Source organism: Gracilinanus agilis, chromosome 1 (assembly GCF_016433145.1).
Source record: "Gracilinanus agilis isolate LMUSP501 chromosome 1, AgileGrace, whole genome shotgun sequence".
Taxonomy (NCBI): Eukaryota; Metazoa; Chordata; class Mammalia; order Didelphimorphia; family Didelphidae; genus Gracilinanus; species Gracilinanus agilis.
This window is the reverse complement of record NC_058130.1, coordinates 718,134,595-718,159,220: the sequence shown is the minus strand read 5'-3', so window position 1 is coordinate 718,159,220 and position 24,626 is coordinate 718,134,595. Positions and strand designations below refer to the sequence as shown.

The 24,626-nt window shown below is 38.4% G+C and overlaps 1 protein-coding gene and 4 non-coding genes across 5 annotated transcripts in view; 3 read left to right on the top strand and 2 right to left on the bottom strand.

The window, feature by feature from the left end:
* The first annotated feature begins 246 nt into the window (after positions 1–246).
* On the top strand, positions 247–319 carry TRNAK-UUU. The gene has a single exon. It is a non-coding gene; the product is annotated as a tRNA-Lys (tRNA).
* A 2,460-nt stretch (positions 320–2,779) lies between these two features.
* TRNAM-CAU lies at positions 2,780–2,852 on the top strand. Its single transcript has one exon. It is a non-coding gene; the product is annotated as a tRNA-Met (tRNA).
* Positions 2,853–7,733: 4,881 nt separating this feature from the next.
* TRNAA-CGC lies at positions 7,734–7,805 on the top strand. The gene has a single exon. It is a non-coding gene; the product is annotated as a tRNA-Ala (tRNA).
* Positions 7,806–10,673: 2,868 nt separating this feature from the next.
* Positions 10,674–10,755, bottom strand: TRNAS-GCU. Its single transcript has one exon. It is a non-coding gene; the product is annotated as a tRNA-Ser (tRNA).
* A 4,607-nt stretch (positions 10,756–15,362) lies between these two features.
* The window catches only part of LOC123256736, a 16,659-nt gene continuing 7,395 nt past the window's right edge, over positions 15,363–24,626 (bottom strand). Inside the window, exon 4 of the mRNA XM_044685303.1 lies at positions 15,363–16,405. Coding sequence (XP_044541238.1) covers positions 15,719–16,405 — 687 coding nt within the window. The 3' untranslated portion in view covers positions 15,363–15,718. The remainder of the gene's footprint in view (positions 16,406–24,626) is intronic.

The window sequence follows — 24,626 nt, the reverse complement described above, 5'->3', positions numbered from 1 at the left end:
CATTAGCTTCTGCTCTTGTCTTTTAACAATAATTCCATTGATGAATTTATTCTATTTACACAGAATAATCTCAGATTTATGTTCCCAAATGTAATTTCTCTCCTAAATTCCAGTTCTGTTTTACTGTCTGTTGAGAATACCAATTTAGACATATCATTACCTCAAACTTAGTTCACCTTTGCAGCCTGGAATTAAGCAATATTACTTATTTGACTAATTAGTTGTTCCCAAGACCTCTCCACAGGAGCCTGGGTAGCTCAGTCGGTAGAGCATCAGACTTTTAATCTGAGGGTCCAGGGTTCAAGTCCCTGTCTAGGCGTAAGTCTTTTATCTTCCTTCCTTTCTATTTCTATAAGTCTTTTATCTTCCTTCCTTTCTATTTCTATCAAATTAAGTTAAATCAATCAAGAGGAAGTAATCTTTTGGCAGTGAATGCTTTGTAGAAACAACTTTAAATGTTAATCTTACTCTCCCCTCTGTCCAAGAAGGTAGAAGGGAAAGTGTGCCTCAAGAATGGGGAGGAAGTGTGTGTACTTCTGTTCATTCTCATCAAATATTTCTCCTGTAAAATTGAATTAATGAGACTAATTGGTTAAATGATATTCAGGCACTAATCAATGATGTCTCTATTTGAGGAGGTAGTATCTTGTAGAATTTATAACTTATTGAAAAGATTAATTAATTGCTTTTGGGAGAAACACACGAATTCAGTCTTGAAGCAATACTGGTAAAAGACCCCAGTGCAGCTGCTCCGGGGTATCACAGAACTCTGATGGCAGAAATGTAGGCAGCACTCTGGACACCCTTTATGTTAGTCTCTTCAGTGGGAATGGGAGTTGGGATCAGAATCCTCAGTTTATGTGGATTATACAAGCTAACATTTTTTGAAGTCATAGTCTTGCTCTTTGAGGAAATGGTATTTATTAAAGGCATCTAGTTTTCCCCACAAATATTCCCTTGCCAATGCAGTCTTCATGAATACTTTTAAGATATTTTACATACAAATTTTGGGTAGAGCTTGGATGAATGGCATGCAGCAAAAGTAGTATAAATTTGAATTATTTACCAACAAGAATTGGTTTCTGGCAAATGTACAATTGAAGGATAGGTTAGAGTAATTGTCATCAATAGAGTTGCATGTGACTCTTTTGCCCCACAAAACAGCATGTAGGGTGGTGTCCCAGATGAGCAGGAGAGTATACTACCTTGTTGTAGACACAAAAACAATCAAGGCCCTGGTTTACATAAAGTTTTCAGACAAAATTGCTGCTGTGGTAGATGTTAGGAGGAAGGTGGGAGTGATGAAGTCACAGACCATGGACTAGTAGCCAAAGGAGAGTATCTGAAAATGAACCAGGCAGGATGAAGTCAGTGGAATTAAAACTGTGCTACATCAAGAAGCTTATTGGAGAGTTTCAGCAGCTGGTTCTAACTGGAAATGAGTGAAATTAAATTTTAAGCTTACCGGGGTTGTATGACAGGAGCCAATTTTTTTCAATGATATTCTTTGTTTTCAGCAGCTAAAGCATTTATGCAAAGCAAATACACTGATCTTTTCTCTACATCAACCACACTTCTGAGCCCTAATGATAAATATGGTAGAATATATATAATATATATGGTAGAATATATATATATATATATATATAGTATATATATATATATAAGTTTGGGCTTTTTACTTTGTGTTTCTATTTTTCTTCTTAAACTTTCTTATATTTGTACTAATTTCAGCTGCTCCAGTGTATTTTCTATAGAAAAGGTTATGTGTTTATCCATTACGAAGGGAAATTCTTACTTGAACAATTAGAGACAAAAAAACATTTAAAATACTATTCTGCAAAGTACAGTCAAAGCATAGCAAGGTGGAATAATTCAAGAAGTTCAAAGAGAGGAAAGCTCTTTACATATCTCTCATAGAACAACTTAGAGAAACACTCAAGAATAGAAAAATGACTTAAAATCGCACACAAAAACCAAAGTATACAAAGAACAACGTAAAGTGATAACATCATTAACATTTTTAAGTGAATTATTATGCATTTTGTTTTTAACTGGTTGCTCCTTGTCAATAATTCTTCTAGAGTATCCTCCCTTAGAGTAACACAAATTAAATGAAATCATTCCTACAGCAGTTATGGATGGATAGATGATATAGTATGTGATACTTCTTAATTCTAGATGAAAGAGATGTCGTTCCCACTGATAAAACCATCTGCTTCTGATGTTGAACTATTTGATAATGCCAAGGACATTGGTGGCAAGACATTCATTTCCTGGGTCTTGGATCCTGTAGGAGCAGCTCGCAGTCTTCATCTGCATCTTCCCAGCATAATGGCTGAGGTCATAGCACTGGAAGCGCGGCGATTTTTCAAACCTCTGGAGTTCAGCATCCTAGTGGTCTGGGGAAATGGTGGTGCCTGCCACTTACTGCCGCAGTCTCTTACTTCGGGTACCTTGCGGCTTCAACTAGTGGTCGGGGAATATACTAATCACTCAAAAAATAGCCAAGTTCTATCTCATTTTTTAAAAATTTAGTTAAGTTTAATTGTAAATGTAAAAGAAAATCAATGTCCAATCATGTTTTAGTTTTGTTTGATGAAAAAAATCCTTTATGATTTATTTAGGTTTCAACAAATATTTTCCCAAACAGAAAATAAAATTTATCCCAAACATACCTTAATAAAATGTCTTCCATGAATATACAACTTCTGTAAAACTAGTTTAAAAATACCAATAGTTCTTAACATATTCCCTAGTTGACACAGAAGCCAGGGTCGCCTTCTTAGCGCAGTAGGCAGCGCGTCAGTCTCATAATCTGAAGGTCCTGAGTTCGATCCTCAGAGAAGGCAACATGTTTTTACTTTAACTAGGTCAGGACCAGCAAAATCCGGATATAAATCCTCTCAAATGTGAAAAAAGAAATCTAATTAACACTATCAATAACAACTTAGTTTCGCAACCCAGAAGACAACATTTTAGAAGCTGATTTTAGTGTTTCGGACCTTGACTGAGCCATAGAGAGATTTGCTGTTGGAAGAGAAGTAGAATTTCCATCTTGAGAAAAATTAAAAGAAAGGGAGGAATACAGACTTTTTACAAGCTAATCCAGCGGTGTTGCCAGCTCTTGACACATTTCCAGGCATACAATAGGCGATTCATAAGTAATTATTGACTTGACTGTTTGATTTTATTTCTCAAGAAAGAATAGTTCACTTTCTTTTTTTGCTTTTCTGATAGTTGAGACTTAGACCTTGTCTCAGTCAAGGGCAGTAACCGATGCCAGAATCTGTTTTATTGGAGGTATTTAAATTGGTTTTGGGATGCTGGGCAAGCCTCTTAACTTCTTAGTGCTTTAGGAAACTATTAGTTTAATTTTAGTCTCTTGAGAGTTCAATATACCAATGAAATCACAAGTCCAGGCTCTCTTCTGAGATGTTACCCACTAGGGACACAACTTCATTGATTCTTTCCTCAATTTAACCAAGTGAAGTACAAATTTCTTATGTAGAGGGAAGGGAAGGAGAGAGGAAGCTGGAGAGAGAGAGATTTATTTTCCTTGAGAGCTGTATCACCAGGTTAACTTCCCACCTCTTCTACCTCCATCTTGTCAGGTGTAAAAATTGCAAATTATGGTTCTGATTACTCACGGCAAGGACAAAATAAACATTATTGTGTTAGGGTCCTTTTTGGGTGAGCCAAAGGAAACAAGACTGACGATGCAAAATACACAGAGAGTAGAGCTTTATTAAGCTACACACATACATACCCGGGGGAAGAGACCGAAAGGAGTGGTCTCCCCCCCCCCCCCCAGTAGATTCGCAACACCCTTTATATAGTTCATAACACAGCTAGAGCAAAAGTGTTTATCTATCGGCTCGTGCTGGGGCCCGTTGGGTGGGTTGTATACAAGGTCTTATCTAGAATACACACTTCAGCTTGCAAGGGGTCTTATCTATCATACACACACAGCCTGTAGGTTTGGGCAAGGGTCAGTTTGGCCATCCACTACACGTCATGTCACAGAAACTTCTTCATTCTGGGAGATTACTTCAGCCCTGAAATTTATACCTCAAAAGTATCTGCATAATATATAGATTAAAATGACATTTGTATCCTAGCTGTGTGACCCTGGGCAAGTCACTTGACCCCCATTGCCTACCCTTACCATTCTTCTGCCTTGGAGCCAATACTATGTATTGGCTCCAAGACAGAAGGTAAGGGTTTAAAAAAAAAAAAAAGATTAAAAAAAATGACATTTATAAAGTGCTTAACATACTACCTAGCACACAGTAGATGTTTAATAAATGCTTCTTTCTTTCCCTTCTCTAGCCTTCTGGCCTCTATCCTGTGATTGTATGGGTTCTACCAGAACATCCATTAAAGGAGGAAACTCGGGCCAGCCATCTTTTCATTTCTCAGTATTTCTTCATCATGTACCTGTGCAGAATATCCCTCACCCCTTTTAAACTTACTTTTATATACTATTTTCCTCTCTCAGAATAATCTCCTTGAGGACACAGGCAGTCTTTCTTTTTGCTCCTATTTGTATTTCCAGACCTTAACACAGTGCTTTACACATAATAAATATTTAATAAATGCCTGTTGACAATTGATTGACTTCCTTTAAAGTCATAGTACTTTTTATCTTGCAGCATCTATTATATTCTGCCTAAATTTTAGCTATTTGAATATTTGTCTTATCACTCTGGTAAATTATAATTTTCTTGAGTGCAAGAATGACAAATTCTTCTTTGTGTTCTACTGTAATGCATAGCACGGTTCTTTGCATATATTGGATGCTCAGTAAGTACTGTTTTGATCCAAACATAGACCACTCTTTTTGACCAAATCTAGCTTGAATGAAACCTACATCCAACCTAGAATTTATGCTGTTTTTCAGGCTGTCATTATATGTTTATTTCTTTTCAAGGACATTTTTGACAAGGGACAGTCTGGTAGGATGGAAAGAATACTGGATTTGTAGTCAGGGGACCTATGTCTTTCTCAATTCTGTTCAACTAGTTGCTATCTTTACGGCCATTAGAATTTTTCTCCTTGGGAAAATAAGGGTATTGGACTAATTATTTCTAAGTTTCCTTCTACCCATGAATCTATTATCTCGTTTTAGCAGTTTCTTTTTGGTCACTAATGGATTGATAAATGTGTATTCATATTGTTATCAGTATTGAGGGCAAGGTTAGTAATTCACCCTTTGGCCCAAGAGAAATTTATTTTTCTTTGACCTACCTATTTGGGCAGGGGTGGGGGATGGGGGAGAGTGGAGGTGTGGGGCAGGGTGAAGAACATGTCTTCCAGGTGACTTAAATCAGTTCACATTAATTAAGGAAAGGGTTTGTGTCGGGAGCTATTAAGAGAAATTAGAATCTCAAGTAGATATTTTTATCTGGACCCCCTCAAAAGATCAATACAGACCGGCAGAGCCATGTATTATCTTTCCGCTCTATTTACGGGACGAGACAGGTGTGGGATATCTAAGATAAAAATCTGAGATTCCTCTTTTGATTCCTTTCATAATTCTCACCTTCCTTCAAAATACAATATAGTCTTATTAAAAAAGCTTTGGGCTCTCAGCACTCCAGCAGGAGGGGGGCTAACTCTGTTCCCCTTTACCGGAGAACACAGATGGCTGGTACAGCCAAGGCCGAACCCTTGGCAGGGCATTTTGCCCAGAATTAAAGTAAAATAATGAGGCTCAAAAAATTGTTTAATACCATCAAGGCCGAGAAACTGACGGGGCTTTCCGACCTAACGGAGATGTCCCAGGCTCCACTTAAAGATAACACATGTAGTTGATAGTTTAGCCTAGGTTTTTGTCTACGCCTGAAGGCTTCTAAGGCTTTTGTTCTGACTATAGTAAAAATCTTGCTCTCTGTAACTGTGGGAAACTTTCTTGGGCTTTTGGGGGAAAGGGATCTTTAATTTCCTTTATAATAAAGTGGCTACTTCAGTATTGCTTGAAGTACAATGAGCTAACAAGCCGTGCTTCCAGTCTGTTTCATTCTTTGCATCCGACCACCCAGGCCACTCAGATTAGTCTCTGGTTATAGAGTATGGATCTCTATAGGTTTGATAAAAAATAATTGCAGGTCACTTTGATTAACTGTATTTTGGTTGATTTTCATATTGACTGCTTAGTATTTTGTAGTTAGAAAAGAAATTGTAGATTCTTGCTTTGAGGAGGAAAATTAAGTGGGTTGCTGGCTATATTAGTATGAACTTGGGAAGTACTATATCCTTTTCCATACCTTTTCATTTATATTTCATAAGCTTAAAGAATTTTAAAGTTGAAAGTCACCCTAGAGACTATTCCAACAAATACCTGAACAAGAACATCTTCTAAAATAGTCGATTTGATAGTTGTTCTTTTTATTTTGTTTTTCTGCCAATTTGGTTATTATATTTTTTATTTCTTTTTTTCACTGTCAACATTAGTTAGTTTTGGTCTTTGCTACATACTATGTGGTCAGGGTAAGTTATTTAAACTTTCAGCTCCTTAGTTTCCTTATCTGTGAAATGGAGGTAATTACTAAAAGGCTTTTAATTTTAAAATGAAGAATGTGCTTTGTAAACCTTAAAGTACTATGTAAATGTGTTACCATTGCTCTTTTTTTTAAATTAATTAATTAATTATTTAGAATATTTTTCTATGGTTACATGATTCATGATTTTTCTCACCTCTTTCCTCCCCCCTCCCAGAGCTGACAAGAAATTCCACTGGGTTATACATATGTCATTGTTCAAAATCTATTACCATGTCATTCATATTTTGGATAGAGTGATCTTTTAAAACATCAAAACCCTAATCACATTCCCATTGAACCACATGATGGATGTTTTTCTTCTGCATTTCTGATCCCACAGTTCTTTCTCTGGATGTGGATAGCCCGTTCTTTCTCTTAAGTCCCTCAGAATTGTCCTGGATCATTGCATTGCTGCTAGTAGAGGAGTCCATTACATTAGATTGTGCCATAATGTATTAGTCTCTGAGTACAATGTTCTCCTGGTTCTGCTCCTTTCGCTCTGCATCAATTCCTGGAGGTCGTTCCAGTTCACATGGAATTCCTCCAGTTCATCATTCCTTTCAGCACAATACTATTCCATTACCATCAGATACCACAATTTGTTCAGCCATTCCCCAATCGGTGGATACCCCCTCATTTTTCATTTTCCTTTTTTTTGCCACCACAGATTTTTTTTGAACAATAATTTTCCCTTATTACCTCTTTGGGATACAAACCCAGGAATGGTATGGCTGGATCATTCCAAATTGCCCTCCAGAAGAGTTGGATTAATTCACAGTGCTCTAGTTACTCCTCCATCTTGGCTGCACCCCAGGAAGTCCTACAATTGCTCAGAGATTTACAAAATTCAAGCTCCAGTACCGGTACAAGTCAATAGATCTGAGGCTAACTGAGAATTTTTCATAGGAAGAGACAGAAATTAAATGGGTTGGATGTTCAATTGTTGGGGATTCCCTCTTTAAACAAGGGCAGGGTGCCCAATTATTGAAGATGTTGTGAAGAGAGAATTCTTGTTCAGGTACATATTGGACTAAACAGACCTTGAATTGAAACGGAATATATGAAAATAGTGACAACCTCAGAAAGGAATTTTGGTGATGGACAAAAAAATGAAACCACATAACTTCCTGCTCGCTAACCCCCAATATTTCATTCCTTTAGGCTTGGACCAAGTTTACTTTGCTGGGAGGGGATGTAGCTCAGTGGTAGAGCGCATGCTTCGCATGTATGAGGCCCCGGGTTCGATCCCCGGCATCTCCAGAAGGTTTGTTTTATCCATTATTACATGTAAGATGTGTAACACATTATAACACTACTTTACAAATCAGCACTTGGAACGATATTCCTCAAAGTTCAGAGCTGACTTAATAAAACATCTACAAATTTCACCTTAGAGCTGGCTACACAAGAGAAAGTTATCTTTGAGTTGGTCCGTTTAGACTAGAGAGTGCATTTAGGGTAGAAAATATAGCACATATTTATACCTATTGATCCTGTAACTTATCAGTTCTATTTTATTCTACAACGTTACTGAAGCTCCTTCTTTGTTATGAGGCACTGTGCCGGGTCCGTGAGAATGGAAAAATAAAATCTCAACAATCCCAGGCCTCAAGGATCTAGCTTCTGTGGAGTGAACATACACACACAAAGTAAATATGAATTATCAGTTCTAAGACAGAAAAGAGACAAGGGCTAAGAAATCACGGTAAAGTGACTTGCTTAGGGTCACATAGCTAGGAAGTGTCTGAGATCAAATTTGAACCCAGGGGCTCCCAAAGATTCCTGGTGCTTTCCACATTGTGCTACCTAACTTCCTAGTGAAGAGGAAGTGCATCCCTCCCTTGGGGGACATCCTATGCAATATTTACTTTGTATTCAGACTGGCTTGCAGAAGAATGGAACTGGAAAGGGATTTAACTACAGATTGCTAGGTCCATGATGATTTTATTTGACTTTTTTTTTCTTGTTTATCTAACACAGTGCTCTCTGCACACAGTAGGCATTTATGAAGTGTTTGATGAATGATTGAATAAATGATCTAGGATAAGAAGCACTGTAACTGAGATTGGGGAAAAAAAAAAAAGATAGATGATTGAAGGATCCAGAATCTACATTTCCCTAGCAAAAGTTAGAAACTGTAATGAATGAACATATTTCATAACTAAGGATAAGTCCTCTAGTATTTACAGTTTTCCATAATAATGGAACAATGGTCTAACTATAAAATTGTCTGCAAATCATTTTATTTCCAGTTTGACAGATGGCAGACTAGCTGGCTTCCCTGCTTTTTTTTTTTCCCTTTTGGTATTAATGGAAAAATTTCCCTCAACTGAAAAATTGATAAAACTGTAAGTTCTTCAAGTGCATAAATCTTGTCTTTTGCACTCGGGTAGACCTAATTTTAGCCTTTCCTCATTATTCAGCATTCAGTAAATTTATTAAATTCAGCACTCAGTAAATTTATTAAATAGGAAAGGAGAGAGAATTTTTACTTGAAGAGTAAAATTTTACTAGCATATGAAAGATTTCCTAATTTTGAATTGGAATTCATTGTTCTCTCAGAATCTTTAATTACTCTTTCTGACTTCAATTTCCCTCCCAGTCCCCTAATGTTGAGGTCTTTTTAATTGTAGATTGTGTTCATATTTAAATAAGTTGCTGATATATTAATATGTGTGTGCAAAAGAGATCAAAATGTAATGTGAATATATGAAATGTTCTTACCTCACTTTAATTGCCTGATTATCATCGACTCATGAAAATAATACTTCAAGTCAGCAAGCATTTACTAAGCACCTAATATGTAGCAGTCACTGGGATAATCACTGGGCATACAAAGACCAAAGGCAGTTGCTGTTTTTAAGGAACTCACAGTCTAATAGGGGAGACCACACACCACTATACAAAACAAAACAAAAAAATACACAGGATAAATTGGAGATAATCAACATAGTAAAGTCACTAGTATTAATGAGATTGAAGAAAGGCTTCTTGCAGAATATGGGATTTTAGGTGGTACTTGAAGGAAGACAGGAGGCAGGCATGTCCAGACCAGGAAGACAGAGTAACTTGTGGAAGAAACTGAAGTAGACCAGTCATTGGGTTGTAAAATTCTAAGAGTTGAGTAAAGTGCAAGATGACTGGAAAAGCAGATGGGAGTCAGATTATGAAGGGCTTAGAAAACTAAAGAGGACTTAAATAAATATAAAGGATCCATTAATAAACACAAAATCTTGGATGTAATAAGGAGCCACTGAGTTTATTGAAAAGGACAACAGTCAAGCCTAAATTTTAGGAAGATCGCTTTGACAGCTGATTAGAGGGTGGACTGACTGGTATGGGAAATTTGAGTCAGGGAGACTAACTAGAAGGCTACTACTGCAATAGTCCAGGCATGAGGCAATAAAGGCCTGTACCAGGGTGGCAACAGTGCTAGAGAGAAATGTAATATCCCAGATATGTTACAAAAGTAAAGTCAACTTGATAACAGATTGGATGGGGGGTGGGGTGTGTGAAAGTAAGTGAGGAGTCATGGAGGATACCTAGGTTATGAGCCTGGTAGTGGGAGGATTGTGGTATCTTCAACTGTAATAGGAAAGATAAGAAGAGGGGAAGAGGTGGGTAAAGCAAGAGCAAAAAGTTGGAGTTGGAAATAATAATAGGGAATTTTGGCTGATTTGGTTGGAGAAAAGGAAGGTCAAATTGGAGACAATAGACTGTCTTCCATAAAGACAGGAATAATGTCTATTTAATTTTTCTATCTGTTCCCATAATTCCTTACTGTACTTATTAGTATATAGTTAACACTCAATAAATGTTCGTTGTTGAGAAGTGAATGAAATTGGTGAGAAAAGCCATTTTGAAGATTTGAGGTTTCAATAGGTTGGAAAATGGAGAGTCATTGGGAATTCTTATTGTGGGGATTGACATGTTGAATTAAATTAAGGAATAGGAGAGCTTATTTTGGGAGTTAAAGAGAATAAACGTACTGGGTCAGGGTACTAGAGTACAGTGTTTTGCTGTCTGTAGCAACTTCTTCACAGCCCTCTAAGAATAGTGAGTTGTGACCTTTAATAGTGTCTCATTTTATGGGCAAAAATATACAGGTAGGCGGATGTTTACAAAAGACGACGAGGATGGGATTCGAACCCACGCGTGCAGAGCACAATGGATTAGCAGTCCATCGCCTTAACCACTCGGCCACCTCGTCCACAAATAAACTGTGGATCAATTTTTCTTTCTCTAGTTATTACGGTGCAGAGGGCTAGATAAACTATATAGTACATATTTGTATATATATCTATCTATATCCGCATATATACATGCATATTTAATTTAGGATGATATTCTTGTTCATTTTAAAGAATTGGCAAAGAATTTTGGAACCACATTTGTAAAGTTATTGTCCTCCAGTCTCAGGTATATTTGCAAAGCCCTCTTAGGGGCTCTCTGCCTGCCTTACTTCTAGTGCCTTTTCCCTCACTCAGAATTAAAACTATTGCTTTTCTTGACATCTACTCAAGAACAATAACAAAAATATAGGTGATCAAGTCAGCAAGCATATTAAGTTTAAATGCCAGGCATTCTGCTAAACATTGAGAATAGAAAGGCAAAAACTACTATCAAGCTAATGAGAGAGACAACATGCAAATAACTGCACAAAAGGAGGTGCAGGCAGGATAGTTTAGAGATAATCTCAGAGGGAAGGCACTGGCAGACTATGATTAGGAAGGAAAAGGAAACCTGTATCATTACAAGTCTCCAAAACTGGAGGTTTCTGGGTACTTAGATTCACAAAAAGAAGGGAAATTATTGGATCTGGGAAAGTGTGGCTAAGAGGGACCACAAAAGAAACTGGTAGCTGTGGTGTAGGAGTAGGGGATAGTGAATGTTATATGTATTAGGAACATTTTTTTAAACTCACTTTTTCAAGGATTTGTGTAATAGGAGGATTCTCTCTCTCTCTGTCTCTCTCTCTCTCTCTCATGCCTCTGGCTAGAGATCAGAAAGTAGCCATGACACCACTGAAGATAATGGGCTTCTCTACTAGCAGGACAATTCTGAGGGATATGTGAGAAACAATGATATCCACATCCAGAGGAAGAACTGTGGAAGTAGAAACGCAGAAGAAAAAAACATATGATTGATCACATGGTTTGATGGGGATATGACTGGGGATACTGACTTTAAATGATCACTCTATTGCAAATATTAATAATATAGAAGTAGGTTCTGAACAATGATACGTGTAAAACCCAGTGGAATTGCTCCTTGGCTTGGGGAAGTGGGAGGGAGAAGGGAAGGGAAAGAACATGAATCATGTAACCATGGGGAAATATTACTAATTAATTAATTGATTGATTGATTAAAATTTAAATAATAATAATAAATAGCACCAAACAATTTTTAAAAGTAGCCATAAAAGGTCTGAAGTGCCTAGGGAGGTTGTCTTAGGTTCATTGCTCTGGGGTTGTGTTTACAAATGAGAGACTAAAAGGATTTATTCCATGTATGACCTGGTACAAGTGTTGTAGGGGAGGAAGGGGAAGACTGAGTGATGAAGGGATTGCTTAGGACCTTCCAGATCAATTGATTATCCTCCTCTTCATCCAGCTGATGAAATCATAAAAAATAGAGGGGCCAAGAGACAAAGGGCTGAAGAGGTCTTAAACCTAATTTTCCTTCCTCTCTAATCTACTCTTTGATATCATTTTATGAGGTGTAAGATCTTCAGTCATGTTTGACTAAATTACAGAGTGCCTAACTATTGATTGGCAGAAGGATTGGCAATCTCTCGTGGCTTTTTAAAAGCAAAACATATTGCACATTTAAAGAAAAACTGTGCATAAGACCAACTTCATGTCAACTGGTCAATTAGTGCTCATAAACATTTTAGACCTGATAGTGGTAAAACTTTAATGGCAAGTGATTGCATAAACAGAATGTTTTCTCCTTGTAATGGAGAAAAAATGCAGACTCGTAATGTATTGTTGCTAAAAATTTATTATATGACCATCATATGTGTTGGTACTTGTTTCAATGTACTGATGACTGGCATAAGCCAAGAATTCAAGAGGCCTGAAGGAACCTTTGTCAGGAAGCACCTAAATGGGTCATTGCATCATTTAGGTTCAATGTACTCTCATTATCCATCTGAGATCTGGCTAATTACACATTTTTTCCCCAAATAAATCTTTCTAGAATATTAGGTGTGCATTGTAGTTTGATTTTATATTTTAGTGATACCTTTGGTACATTTATCTATCCACCTAGAATATATTTGCTGGTAAATATTGGGGAATTTACCCTTCTATCCTAGAATGGGACAAGGCATTGATTTGCATAGGGAGGGCCTGGGTGCAGAATAGATATTGATCCATCAAAGGAAAATGAGGAAGACTGGTAAAAGAGGTAGAAGGAGAATCAGTAGAAAGCAATGTTATGGAAGTAAAATGAATAGAATATGAATAGAATAGAGAAAAAGGATTAGTTTCAAATGCTACAGGCATGTAAGAAAATTTTAAAAAGGTCATTAGATTTCACACATTAGAGATCATTGTTTGAGAGCAGTTTCAATTGACTGATGTAAATAGAACCAGATGGCAAAAGATTGAGAAAAGAATGGTAAGTGAGAAAATGGAGTTATGGTGGATGTGAAGGCTGCTTCTAGGAATTGTTTATGAAAGGGAGCTGCACTATTGGATGACTGCTGGAGAGAAAGGGAAGGTTGAAGCTGAATGCGTTTGTGAATAGTAGGTAAAGACCCAGAAAGGAGAAGAAAGATTAAGAAAGAAAGATATCAAGCTGCCAGAAGAGAGACGAGAGAGGTTGGAACAAGGACAAAATTAAGTTGGGCTGAACTTGGCAAGAAAATGGGTCTTTTTGGTTTTTTTAAGACAAAAGGAAAAGAGGAAAGTGGTAGATGATGAAGAGGGCTTTTGATATGTTGAATTGATCAAGGCAGCTGGATTAACATTTTCCAGTAGTAAGACTAAAACTAAAAAAACTCTCTTCTCAAATAGCTTTTACTATATTATCATATTGTGTATACAGATAAACAAATTTATAGCGTAATTTTGGAATCCAGGGAATACTAATAACTGAGAGGAATGAAGAACTTCCTGGATCAAGATATACCAGAGCCAAGACTTGAAGGAAGATGGCTGAGACAGAAATGAGCATGGATGCTGTCCTAGGCATGGGGAAGCATTAAGGGTTAAAAAAAAAAAGAGGGGGGAAGGAGGGGGAGGCCTGGCACATCAAGTTTAGGAACATCCAGAATGCCTAATGGCAGGAATGTATAATTTATGATGGGCAGTAATGAACCATCTGCAAAAGTAGAAGGGGTCAGAGTATGGAGGGTTTTAAATGCCAGGATGAATATTTTGTCCCAAAGCACCCTAGGTTTTATTTTCCATGATCAACATCTCTAGTTCCTTAAATTAATCTTTCCATATGGTTTCTGGTATGATTGCCAAAAGCGATCTCCTTTTTCCACTGGTTCCATCTTGTCAAGAATCTCTAAAAAATGTATGATACCCGATATTGAAGCCAATTGGATTAGAACCAGAACAATAAATTTTGTCTGTCATAGTAAAGCTCTGCATGAAGTACAAAGGGATCAGGAGTAGGAATATAGAGACCTAGTGTATAGATCCTGGGAGACAGTAAGAGATAGCTTCCCATGCTGACTAATTATTTTCCCAAAATGCTTAGTTCAATTGTTTGAGTAAAGTTAAAGTTGGCTAGGACTGTCTTTTGTCTTCCAAACTCCAGTACCTCAGAGCAAAGTTCAATCAATTTTTAAAAATTAATCTTTTCCTCTTTGGAACACAAACTCTTTTTCTTTTGTATTTATTTTATATTTTATATTTTCTTTGTATACCTAGAGCCTGGAAGGAGACCTAACATGTAGCAGGTGCTAAATAAAGCTTTTTTTTTTTTTAAGGGGTTTTTGTACTTTTTATTCAGCAGTCAAACGAGGATGTATTTCAAAAAAGCATTTTGTGCCATACCCAACACCAGTTCAACAGACTAAGATTCCCTTCCACAAAATTGTCATTTATTTGGTCTGTCTGCAACTGTCTGAGTAATAAATAGAACTGCTACAAATGTTCAATAGTCTAGCATATAAAACCGAGCAACAAGTATCTCAAAATAGTCATGACCTTAAAACAAATTTCTCAGAAAAAATACAACACAAGATTAAATTCTGCAATATTCTTTCCATATAAAACACTAGTAAAATATTTTTCTTAGAAATTAAATAATGAAATACCAAAACAATTATATACAGTACACACAAATGAGGCAAAACATCCAGTTCTTGGTCTCTCTGGTGGCAAAAAAGAGAAATTCCATCACTTTTGGTGGCACTAGAAAACAATTCAGTCAAGACCCCCAACTCATGAAACAGTAAGTAAATGTTTACAGCTTCACACCTGACCTTTAGGGGACAGGTTTGACTTAAGTCTCTAAGGAGAGATCTTTTGTTTACTTTGGTGGGTAGAAAATGAAAAAGGGTATTTTTTTTCTGATCCAGCTTGTAGGTTTACTGTTCCTAGTTCAGAGCTATGTATTTGAGAATTACACTTTGCTTAGTATGTAGTGATTTGCCCATTTGAAAGAGGTCCCCTTTGAATTGTCTCCTAGTTTACTCTGGCATTTGCTTTACTATGGTAAAAAAAACTATCTGACCCTACAACTGGCTTCAGATATCAAATCAAGGAAAACTGATAAGAATCTAAAGGATCAGCACATCTCTAAGAAATGAGTTTTGACTTCAAAAACACAAAGAATACATCAATAATCTTTCTATATATATATCATCACAAAATTCCTTAAGTACACACTTGCAAAACTACCATTTTACCTTGGGAAATCTGAGAACTCAGCTAGAATGCTCACAAATATCCTAATGCCACCAAGATAAGCTAGAGTCTTTTCTGTATTCAAACCATATTCCTAGGAAGTTAGGATACATTTCTCAGCCTCTTCCCTCATGCTAATCTTTTCATGCTCCCTTTCCAACGATTAGCAAAAATGACAATATGTACCATCTGAACAATTGGGGTAATTTAATAAAAACTTGTCAAAAATTCCTTCCACTAAAGTAAACATCATCATTTTTTGTTTCCTTCTTATTTTTCTCTAAGTTATTAATAACGGCCTGTCTATGTTCTCCGATGTTTGGCTGCACTTGGGCTAGAGGGATTGCTGTTTGCATTTAAGACCTTTTCCGTGACACGGTTGCGTTTCCTCTTGTCTGCACCTTCTTTAGATCCAGAATCTGATGAGCTCTTTTCTTTTTCTTTGCCACTGGACTTTTCAGCTCCTTTACCCAAATTTCCTGAAGATGTAAAAACATCTTCAGTACCAGTGTGTGAATCCATTTCTTCTTTTATTTCTTCCTTCACTTCATCTTCAATCATCACTTTTCCTTCTTTGACCTCTTGAATAATTTCTTCAGGAAGGATGAAGTTCTTCTCTGAATTAGGGAATGGAAGAATCTCAGACTCATGCAATGCTTGCATATCGTACATAGTACTTAAATGGTCCCAGATGACTTTGGAGGAGATCTGCCTCCCTATGTTCTGACTGAACTTGTCCCTGATGCAGATCATGTGGAAGTGACGATTCACACCGACAGGCTTGTGCCCCAGCATGGCATGGAAGAGGCACACTTCCACCTCGGGGCTCCACACTACGACTTCCTCGGGCGGGCCCGGCGCCGACTCCACCGGGCCTTTCTCACCGCTACGGCCAGGGCCCGGGCCAGAACCCGGGCCGCCGCCGCCGCCGCCTGCTCCCGATCCTGGGCCGCCGCCGCCGCCGCTTCCGCCGGTGGCAACCTCAGCTTCCTAAATAAAGCTTTTTTATTTTAGTTTGCAGGTGGAAGACTACTACAGATTGATTACTTCCTTTGCTCTAGACTCCAGATCCTTTAGTGATACATTAGATTGCATTAGTTTTTCCCAGAATCTCGACTTAAATAGTCACCTTACAAGTTATTGACTGGATGAGGTAAAATATTCTGTTCAGAATCAGTTGCATCTTGTAGACAGTGTTTGCTTTCTGTTATTTTTAAAAGGAAAAGAGTAAAGTGGTTTTCAAATAGAGATTGTTTGGGCTATAACAGAATATTAACTAAAAGGGTATCATGGCTCATCACCCTCATGTTATCTGTGATATAGTCTTAAGCTTTAGCTTAAAATTTTGATAATTACACTTGCCTAGACTAGACACTCCCACAATCTCGCACCCTGTCTAGAGATCATGGATGCCATCACTTCAGAATATAAGGAAGAATAAATATACATTCTCTCTCTTTTGCTGCTGACAGAAAGTGGCCTTCCCAAGAAGGGAAAAGCTACACATCCTTTGCAAAACCACGCAAAACACAGTTCACCTCTTTTTTATTTCCTGCCCAGCTACAGTACCTTGGAATGTCTCTCCCAATTTCCACTGGTGGGAGGCATCAACCAAAATTGAATTCTTGATGAGGGAGGGAAAGATAGGAAGAAAAGTTAACTGGTATCAAACATTTTGAGACAATGTCTCATATATCCATTTCCTAAGAGGTTCCTATATGTGCCTTTTCTTTGTGGATCCTTCTCTCTTGCTCCAAATTCTATCTCTTCTCTTGTTGGATGGTAAATTGAGTTGGGGATGGGAGAAAAGAGTCTACTGACTATAAAATCTTTGGGGATCCCAGATCTCATATGATGGCATAAGTTATCTAGGGCACTAAAATCGATTTCCTTATCCCTCTCTCCCTCCACAGGGGTCTTTAAAGCTCATGTACTGGTTTGTTGATGTGCTTGAAAGGAGTCTCTCTGATACCTACTGACTTGCCTCAACTTCTTATCTAGTCTGTGAGATAAACACACTTTAGTGTGTACATCAATAATAACAAAGGTTCTTGAAATATAGTGCCTTTATAAATGCATATATTTTTAATGCTGTAAAGCGCATGCAAAGACATGTAGGTAAGTGTGCTGTAATTAGTCAAATGAAGTTTATTAAAGAAAAAGGTCAATGTGTGCAATAGATTTAAGTATAGGATGGGCAAGATGTTTGGGGGATAAAAGTGGAGGATGAGATTTCAGATCTTTCTTTCACCTTGTAAGTGACTTTTTCTTCCTCCATGAAAGCCATAAGGGACAGTGGCAGGTTAGTTCAGAATGTCTATAATTGATTTTTTAAAATTAATGTTTTATTTCCCCCATTTACATATAAAAACAATTTTTGGCATTGGTTTTCTGATATTTTGTGTTCCACATTCTCTCTCTTCCTCCCTTTTTCTACTACCCACTCCCATAAAGGGTAAATAATTTGCCTATGTCTCTGATCCTAAGCAAAGATCATATCCTCTAGACCAACATCTGAAGAGGTAATTTTGAAAGTAATTTGTCTCAGTTATTTTGAGCTTTTCAAGAAGAATAGCCTACTGGGAAAATTATAGTGTTTATAATATCAAGTATGTGGGGGGAAGAGACTGAAACAGAAAATTGTTTTGAGTGCTCTTTCCAACTCCCAGCTTTTTCCCCTCTTTAAAATATTTTATTTCCCCCCAATTACATACAGAAACCATTTTTGGCATCTTTTTAAATTTTTGAGTTCCAAATTCTTTCCCTCTCTCCCACTCTTAATCTCACTCTCCCATCCCCCATCTCTGAGAGAGCAAGAAATCTGACATAGTTATTACATGTGCAATCATGTAAAATATTTTCCTATAATGGTCATTTTGTGGAAGAGATCTAAACAAAAATAATAAGAAAGAAAGTGAAGTATAGTATGTTATGGTCTGCAATCAGACTCCATCAATTCTTTCTCTGAAGGCAGATGACATTTTCCATCATGAGTCTCTGAGATTGTCACGAATCACTGTATTTCTGAGAATAACCAGGTCATTTACAGTTGTTGATGAAAAATTATTGATGTTACTGTGTACAATATTCTGGTTCTTCTCATCTCTCTTTGCATCAGTACAGGTTATTTTTATCCTGCTTATCATTTCTTATAGCATAATAGTATTCTATTTCAATTATGTGCCACAACTTGCCCAGCCATTCCCCAATTGATGGACAACTCCTCAACTTCCAGTTCTTTGCCGCCACAAAAAGAGCTTCAATAAATATTTTTGTGCAAATAAATCCTCTCCTCCCTTATTTTGGACTTCTTTGGGAAATAGAACTAGTTAGTGATATTGCTAGGTCAAAGAGTATACAGTTTTAGAACCCTTTCCCAGCTCTCTTCTTCTTTTTTTTTTTTTTTTCTTTTAAACCCTTGTACTTCGGTGTATTGTCTCATAGGTGGAAGATTGGTAAGGGTGGGCAATGGGGGTCAAGTGACTTGCCCAGGGTCACACAGCTGGGAAGTGGCTGAGGCCGGGTTTGAACCTAGGACCTCCTGTCTCTAGGTCTGACTCTCACTCCACTGAGCTACCCAGCTGCCCCCCTGCCCAGCTCTCTTCTTGATATTATTCATGATATATAGGTTTGAGGCTTCTAGTTCTCCTTTGTAATCCCCAAGCAGGGCCCCTTTTCCTGAGGCATATTTATTTAACTTTCTTTCATTGTCCTAGCAGTGCCTGGCCAACTAGGCTACTAGATATTTCCCCAATTCACCATTTTATCTCATTTTTGGTTCTTTGCAGACTGCTTCCATGGCTACAATGTATTTCTTTCTCACTGATGCCTCTGAATCTGTAGCTTCCTTTAAGATTCTATTAAGATGCACCTTCTGTTGTTAGTACACTTTCTTTCCTTAAATTACATTACTTTTCCCCGATTGGGTCACAAGATAATAGATTCAAAACTGAAAGGGATCTCAAAAGGCATTGGTTCTGTTATAAAAGAAGAGAGTAATCTGGATACTACCACTATTAGGCTGGTTATTAGTAGTAGTAATCTGAGATATTAATCTGAGGAAGCTTTGGTTTGGTTCCCTAATGGCTGGTGCAGGGACACCCAAGTCCTGCCACCCAGCTGGATGTTATAATAACTGCCCTTCTTTATAACAGTGCCCAGGCAGGATCCCTAAAGGTTAATGGATGGGTAACCCTTTCAGGTCCCACCTGGGGTTGATTGCTTATTGGTATTGGGCTCTATCATCTGACTGCATTGCTCCCTCCCCAGAGTGGTGATGGAATAACTACTCCAGGAAGGTACTTAATAACTTTTATCTATGTTGTTAATAAGGAAAAGGAATGATCAGGAATGGATTGGGGAATAGGTGACCCTATCACTAAATTTATGACACTAATCCCTCAGGACTGTAGGCGGTTCAGTAATGCTGGGCTTGTTCTACACTTCCTCTGGCTCAACCTGGCCACAGCCAAACCAGAGTAAGCAAACTGTTTGGATGATGCAAATATTGATGATGGTTTCTCTCAGCTTCCTACTGCTAGTTGTTTGCCAGTCCTACAGCCTTCAGGAAATGCCAGCTTTACCACCCTCTTCTTCTGCCCACTTCCCGGATCCCCCCACCACCCCCACCCCGGGATACCTAAATATCTAGAGATGGTTTAGGTGCCTAAATATCTAGGGTTTCAGAGAGAATCAGAGGATCCACAGGTCAATCAGTGTTCAAGATCAAATGTCCAAGGCAAGAGTTTAGGCAAAGCTAAACCAAAGCAAAGCCAAGGTCCCAAAAGATAAAGGGGTCCAAGGGACCCTGTCAGGGGGCTGCCAGGTTATTTATATCCTTTCTGGCCAACTGCCTTTCCTCCTGTCCTCATGGCCTCTGGAAACATTCTGATCTCCCAACTGTCTTCATCTGTCAATCAAAGTGAGACTCTCAGCTCCCAGAGTCTGATTATGACAGTTCCAGTCCTTTCATTCTGCAGATGAGAAAATGGCTAGTACAGAAATGGTGAACCTATGACATACATGCCAAAAAGAGCACAAAGAGCCCTCTCAGTGGACAACTACAGGTCCTCTCTGTGGATATACCTGTAGTTGTCCACCAGAGTTCATTACTAGAAAACCAGAGGAACTCAGGGCAGAGCTGTTCCCCTCACCTTCTTGATGCACTTGAGAACATTCCTCACTTCCCCCACCCCTCTGCCCAGCAGCCCAATGGGAGCTGCTTCCTCTCTCCACTGTCTGGGGTAAGGTGCTGGCATGAGGGGGTGGCTCACATGTTGTATAAGGGGTGTGGCACACATGGCAGCCTGTTGAGTCTGTGGCAAAGGTGATTCCTGTGGTGAGGTTGGAGAGGAGCTAGGTTTGAAGGGAGCATGGCTCACACTGTGGCACTTAGTTGGAGGGGAGCAGAGCTGGAGAGGAGCCAAGTACTGGGGCCACTCTCCTCCCCCTCTCCACATGCACCTCTCATCACCCACCCCTCTGCCCAGCAGCTCAATGGGAGTGCTTCCTCCCTCCCCTGTCTGGGGTAAGGGGCTCCTAGGATCAAGATGGGGGGAGCAGGGCATGGAACTGGGTCTGGGGGTGGGATGGGGTGGAGGCCCAGCAATCCATTTTTAAAGTGTTCACCATCACTGGTCTAGGATATTTAAGTGACTTGTCCAAGGTGGTAAGAAAGTACTAAAGTTACTATTTACTTACTTTTGTACACATTGTAATCCCTAGTAGAATGGAAGCTCCAAGACTGGGTACTGGCATCAGTTAGCACAATGCCTTGAACATAATAGTGTTTATGGAATTGAGCTAAAAAGAGGTAAAAGGAAGAGGGGTAGGGGAGGAGTTTAGATCAGGGATGTCTTTTCCAGGGAGTAGGTATCTGAGCTTAACCCTGAAGGAACAGAAAGCTGAAAGGTAAAGATAAGTAGGAATTACTTTTCAGGGAAAGTAGTCTGGAGCACAGAGTAGGTGAACAGTTCCTTAGTGGAACAGCATTAAAAATATATGCTGATGTTATTGCCTGGAAGATGCAAGATTTCTCTCCTAAGTTCTCATCCTGAAAGCTCCCTTCAATCCTTCTAGCTAAAAGTGTTCCCTACCTCCAGAAATGATTGTAGAGCACTTTGAATGCTCCTTTGTCCTTCCCACTCCCCATTTTGTACAAAATTATACTGAACATCACCTGGCTGTAATAATAGACTTTTCTAAATCAAATTCAGTGACTGTCAGATAAGATGCCTTATCAGTTGTAGTATAGTAACCAGCACAAGGTAAGTGAGCTCCTAAGGGTAGAGATTATAGCTTACAAATACATTTATCCCCATGGCTCAGCACCTTAGTGCCTTATACATAAGGCCTTTAATAAACATTTGATATATTGCTTCATCTTTTCCTTCTGCCATAGTTTCCTATAAATATTTTCTTTTTAGTATATACTCAAGGCAGCAAAGTAATCAATCCAGAAAACTTTGGACCCTCACTATAACAATTTTTTTGAGTACTAGAAGTATGATAGGAGGTAGCTAGGTATCTCAGTGGATAGTGCTGGGCCTGGGATCAGGAAGACCTGAGTTCAAATGTGACCTCAGATACTTCCTAGTGTGTGGGACCCTGGGCAAGTCATTTAATCTTTATTGTCAAATATGCCATACAAATTTAGGGTAAGAAAAATTCCCTTCCTCAAGGGCTTTATTTAGTGATGTCTAGTGGCTTTTGTTATAGTGAGGGTCCAAAGTTTTCTGGTCTCTATGGACTTAGCTGGCTTTGAAGACATATAAATAGAACCCATGTCAAGCATGGTATTTACTTTCTTCTTCATTCTAGGTTATGGAATGAGAGTTTGTATAAGGCTGCAGACATGGTAAGGATCCCATTTCTCTATCCTTTGGCTTCCCTGAACTAAGGAGTTCACATTAGATGGGTTTTGATGTCCCTTTCAACTATTAATCTATCATCCTCCAATCTTTTTTATGTTAGAGAAGTTGTTTTCTTTAAAATACTATACATAGCTGCCTTTGTTGTATGCAACTGGTTAGCATATTTGGCTATTAAGTGAAAGATTCTTGGACCACCTAGAAAAGGATGAATTTACAATTAAATTTTTAAAAATTTAAATTCTATACATGGCCATGATCATCACTTTTGTTGTGGAGAGTTCCTTATCAGAATATCGGACTTACCCAAATTTCTCCACTTCAGTTCATTACTTATGAAAGCATAGGTATTTTTGCAGATTCTACTGTTATTTAACTCTGGGTGAGACAAAAATAACAAAAATAACTAACAGTCATGGAGCCTATTTACTGAGTAGAATAGACTGACCCCTAAAAGTTAAGGAGAGCTATTCTCTTTTGAATTGTCCTGAGTTGTGAAGCCGCTTAGCAGGCAACAGGAATAGGGTGATAACCGGGATGGGTGTTGGAACATTCTAGATAAGAGGAAAGGCTCTCTTTCTTTCAACCCACAGTTGTTTGATCCAGTGGAAAAGAATATTCTCTGTAGAACTGAGATAGTCACTTTATCTTTTTCACTTCCTGCCAGGTCCAGGTGCCTGTAACCTGTTTCTTGGAGTTTTCCCCAGGTTGGGACAGTCCATTAATGAGAGACTTGTGCCTGAAATGATTGGGACTCAGGTCTCAGATGCTTTCCTAAAACATCTAGGACAATGAAGTAATTATGTGGGTTTGTGGAAGTGCTTGAAAGACCTCTTTCTGCACTCCTGCTGAATTGACTTTAGCAGCTGCCTAATGAACCAGTCTTCCTCTGATGAACCCAGCATTTCTCAGGAGTCAAACCCACTTGGTGGAAGCTTTGGGGCTGAGCAGAGAAAAAAGGAAAGTAAGGTTAAGTAGGTAGCTTCCTTGAGCACACAATCAATAGTACCCTTATAAAACATATATTCTTTTAGTAAAGAAACCTATTTGTACAAATTGATGGCCAAACGGAAATCAGAGAAAGCACACATAGGAGAATATGTACCAGTCAATACCAAGTGAAGTAATTCTCTTACTGGGAACAAGGTTCTACCAAGAAAGAGAATCCCAGATCTTATCCAAAGGGAAATTCCCCAAAGTCTCTAGCAAATTGGGGATTGGGAGCATGATGGAAATTGCCAGTGCTTCTCATGTCAGTTTCTTCCTAGAGTTTTTTCTTCCCTTTGAAACCTGGCATGAGGTTGGCATTCTCCACTTTCTCCTTTAAAACCCGATAGCTGAAGAACCCAAGGAAGACTGCAGAAATTAGATCTCTCCCCACTTCCCTCTCTCTCTTACTCTTTGCTCCTCACATAAGCATGGGCTTTGATCTCAAGCAGTGAGGAGAGAGTCACATATCAATGGTTTTGGGGCTCAGGTTACATTTTCTCCCATGCAGTGAAAACTCTTTGCAGATCTTTGCAAAGATCATCTCCAACAAATCTAACATCTATAATTATACAGTACACAAACATCAACTCTTTGAAGCAACTAGGAGAATTTTCCTTGGGTTCCAGGAAATCAGCTTTATGCATTATTGAACGTGAAATAAAACATGCAAGTATTTTTAATCCCAGAAAGTCTGTATCTTTGGGACACATAGGTGTTTATGTTTTAATCAGTCAAATGGAGTTTATTAAAGCTCCAGGTCGCCAGAGGACATAGGGGAGTAGGATAGGGAGTAAGTATAAGGAAGCCAAATTTAAGGGAACCCGGGTTGTCTGGGATCGTTCCCACCCAAAGCCAGAATCACATTCTTAGATCAACAGGTCAAAGACTATCTTCATCCATTTATTTGGAACATCTGGGAATTAGACAAATAATAATCTCTCCCGATTAGAGAATAAAAATGCAGTTTCCTAACAAGGTCAACTACCATATTTCCTCCTAGTTGATAGAGAAGCATCCTTTTATACCTACCAGGATCCACTCAAGATTGTCTTCCTTCCTGAAAATGTCCCTGATCTAACAAAATATGTCCTCTGGCCCCCTGAAATGACACAAGCTTACTTTCAAGATGTGTCTTCTTTTTCCCCACAGGTCCCTACTTTATATTCTGTTTTTCTCTTTATGTTATAACCATCCACCTTACTAATTAAGATGAAGGCACAAAATGAATATTTGATTTTTAAAAATCCACTGGCCTCTATAGTACTGGCCACATAGCAAGAACTATTAATACTGATATAATGAGCTCACAAACTACTACCGCAAGAATGTTAACTTCCAGAGCAGGAAAGGAA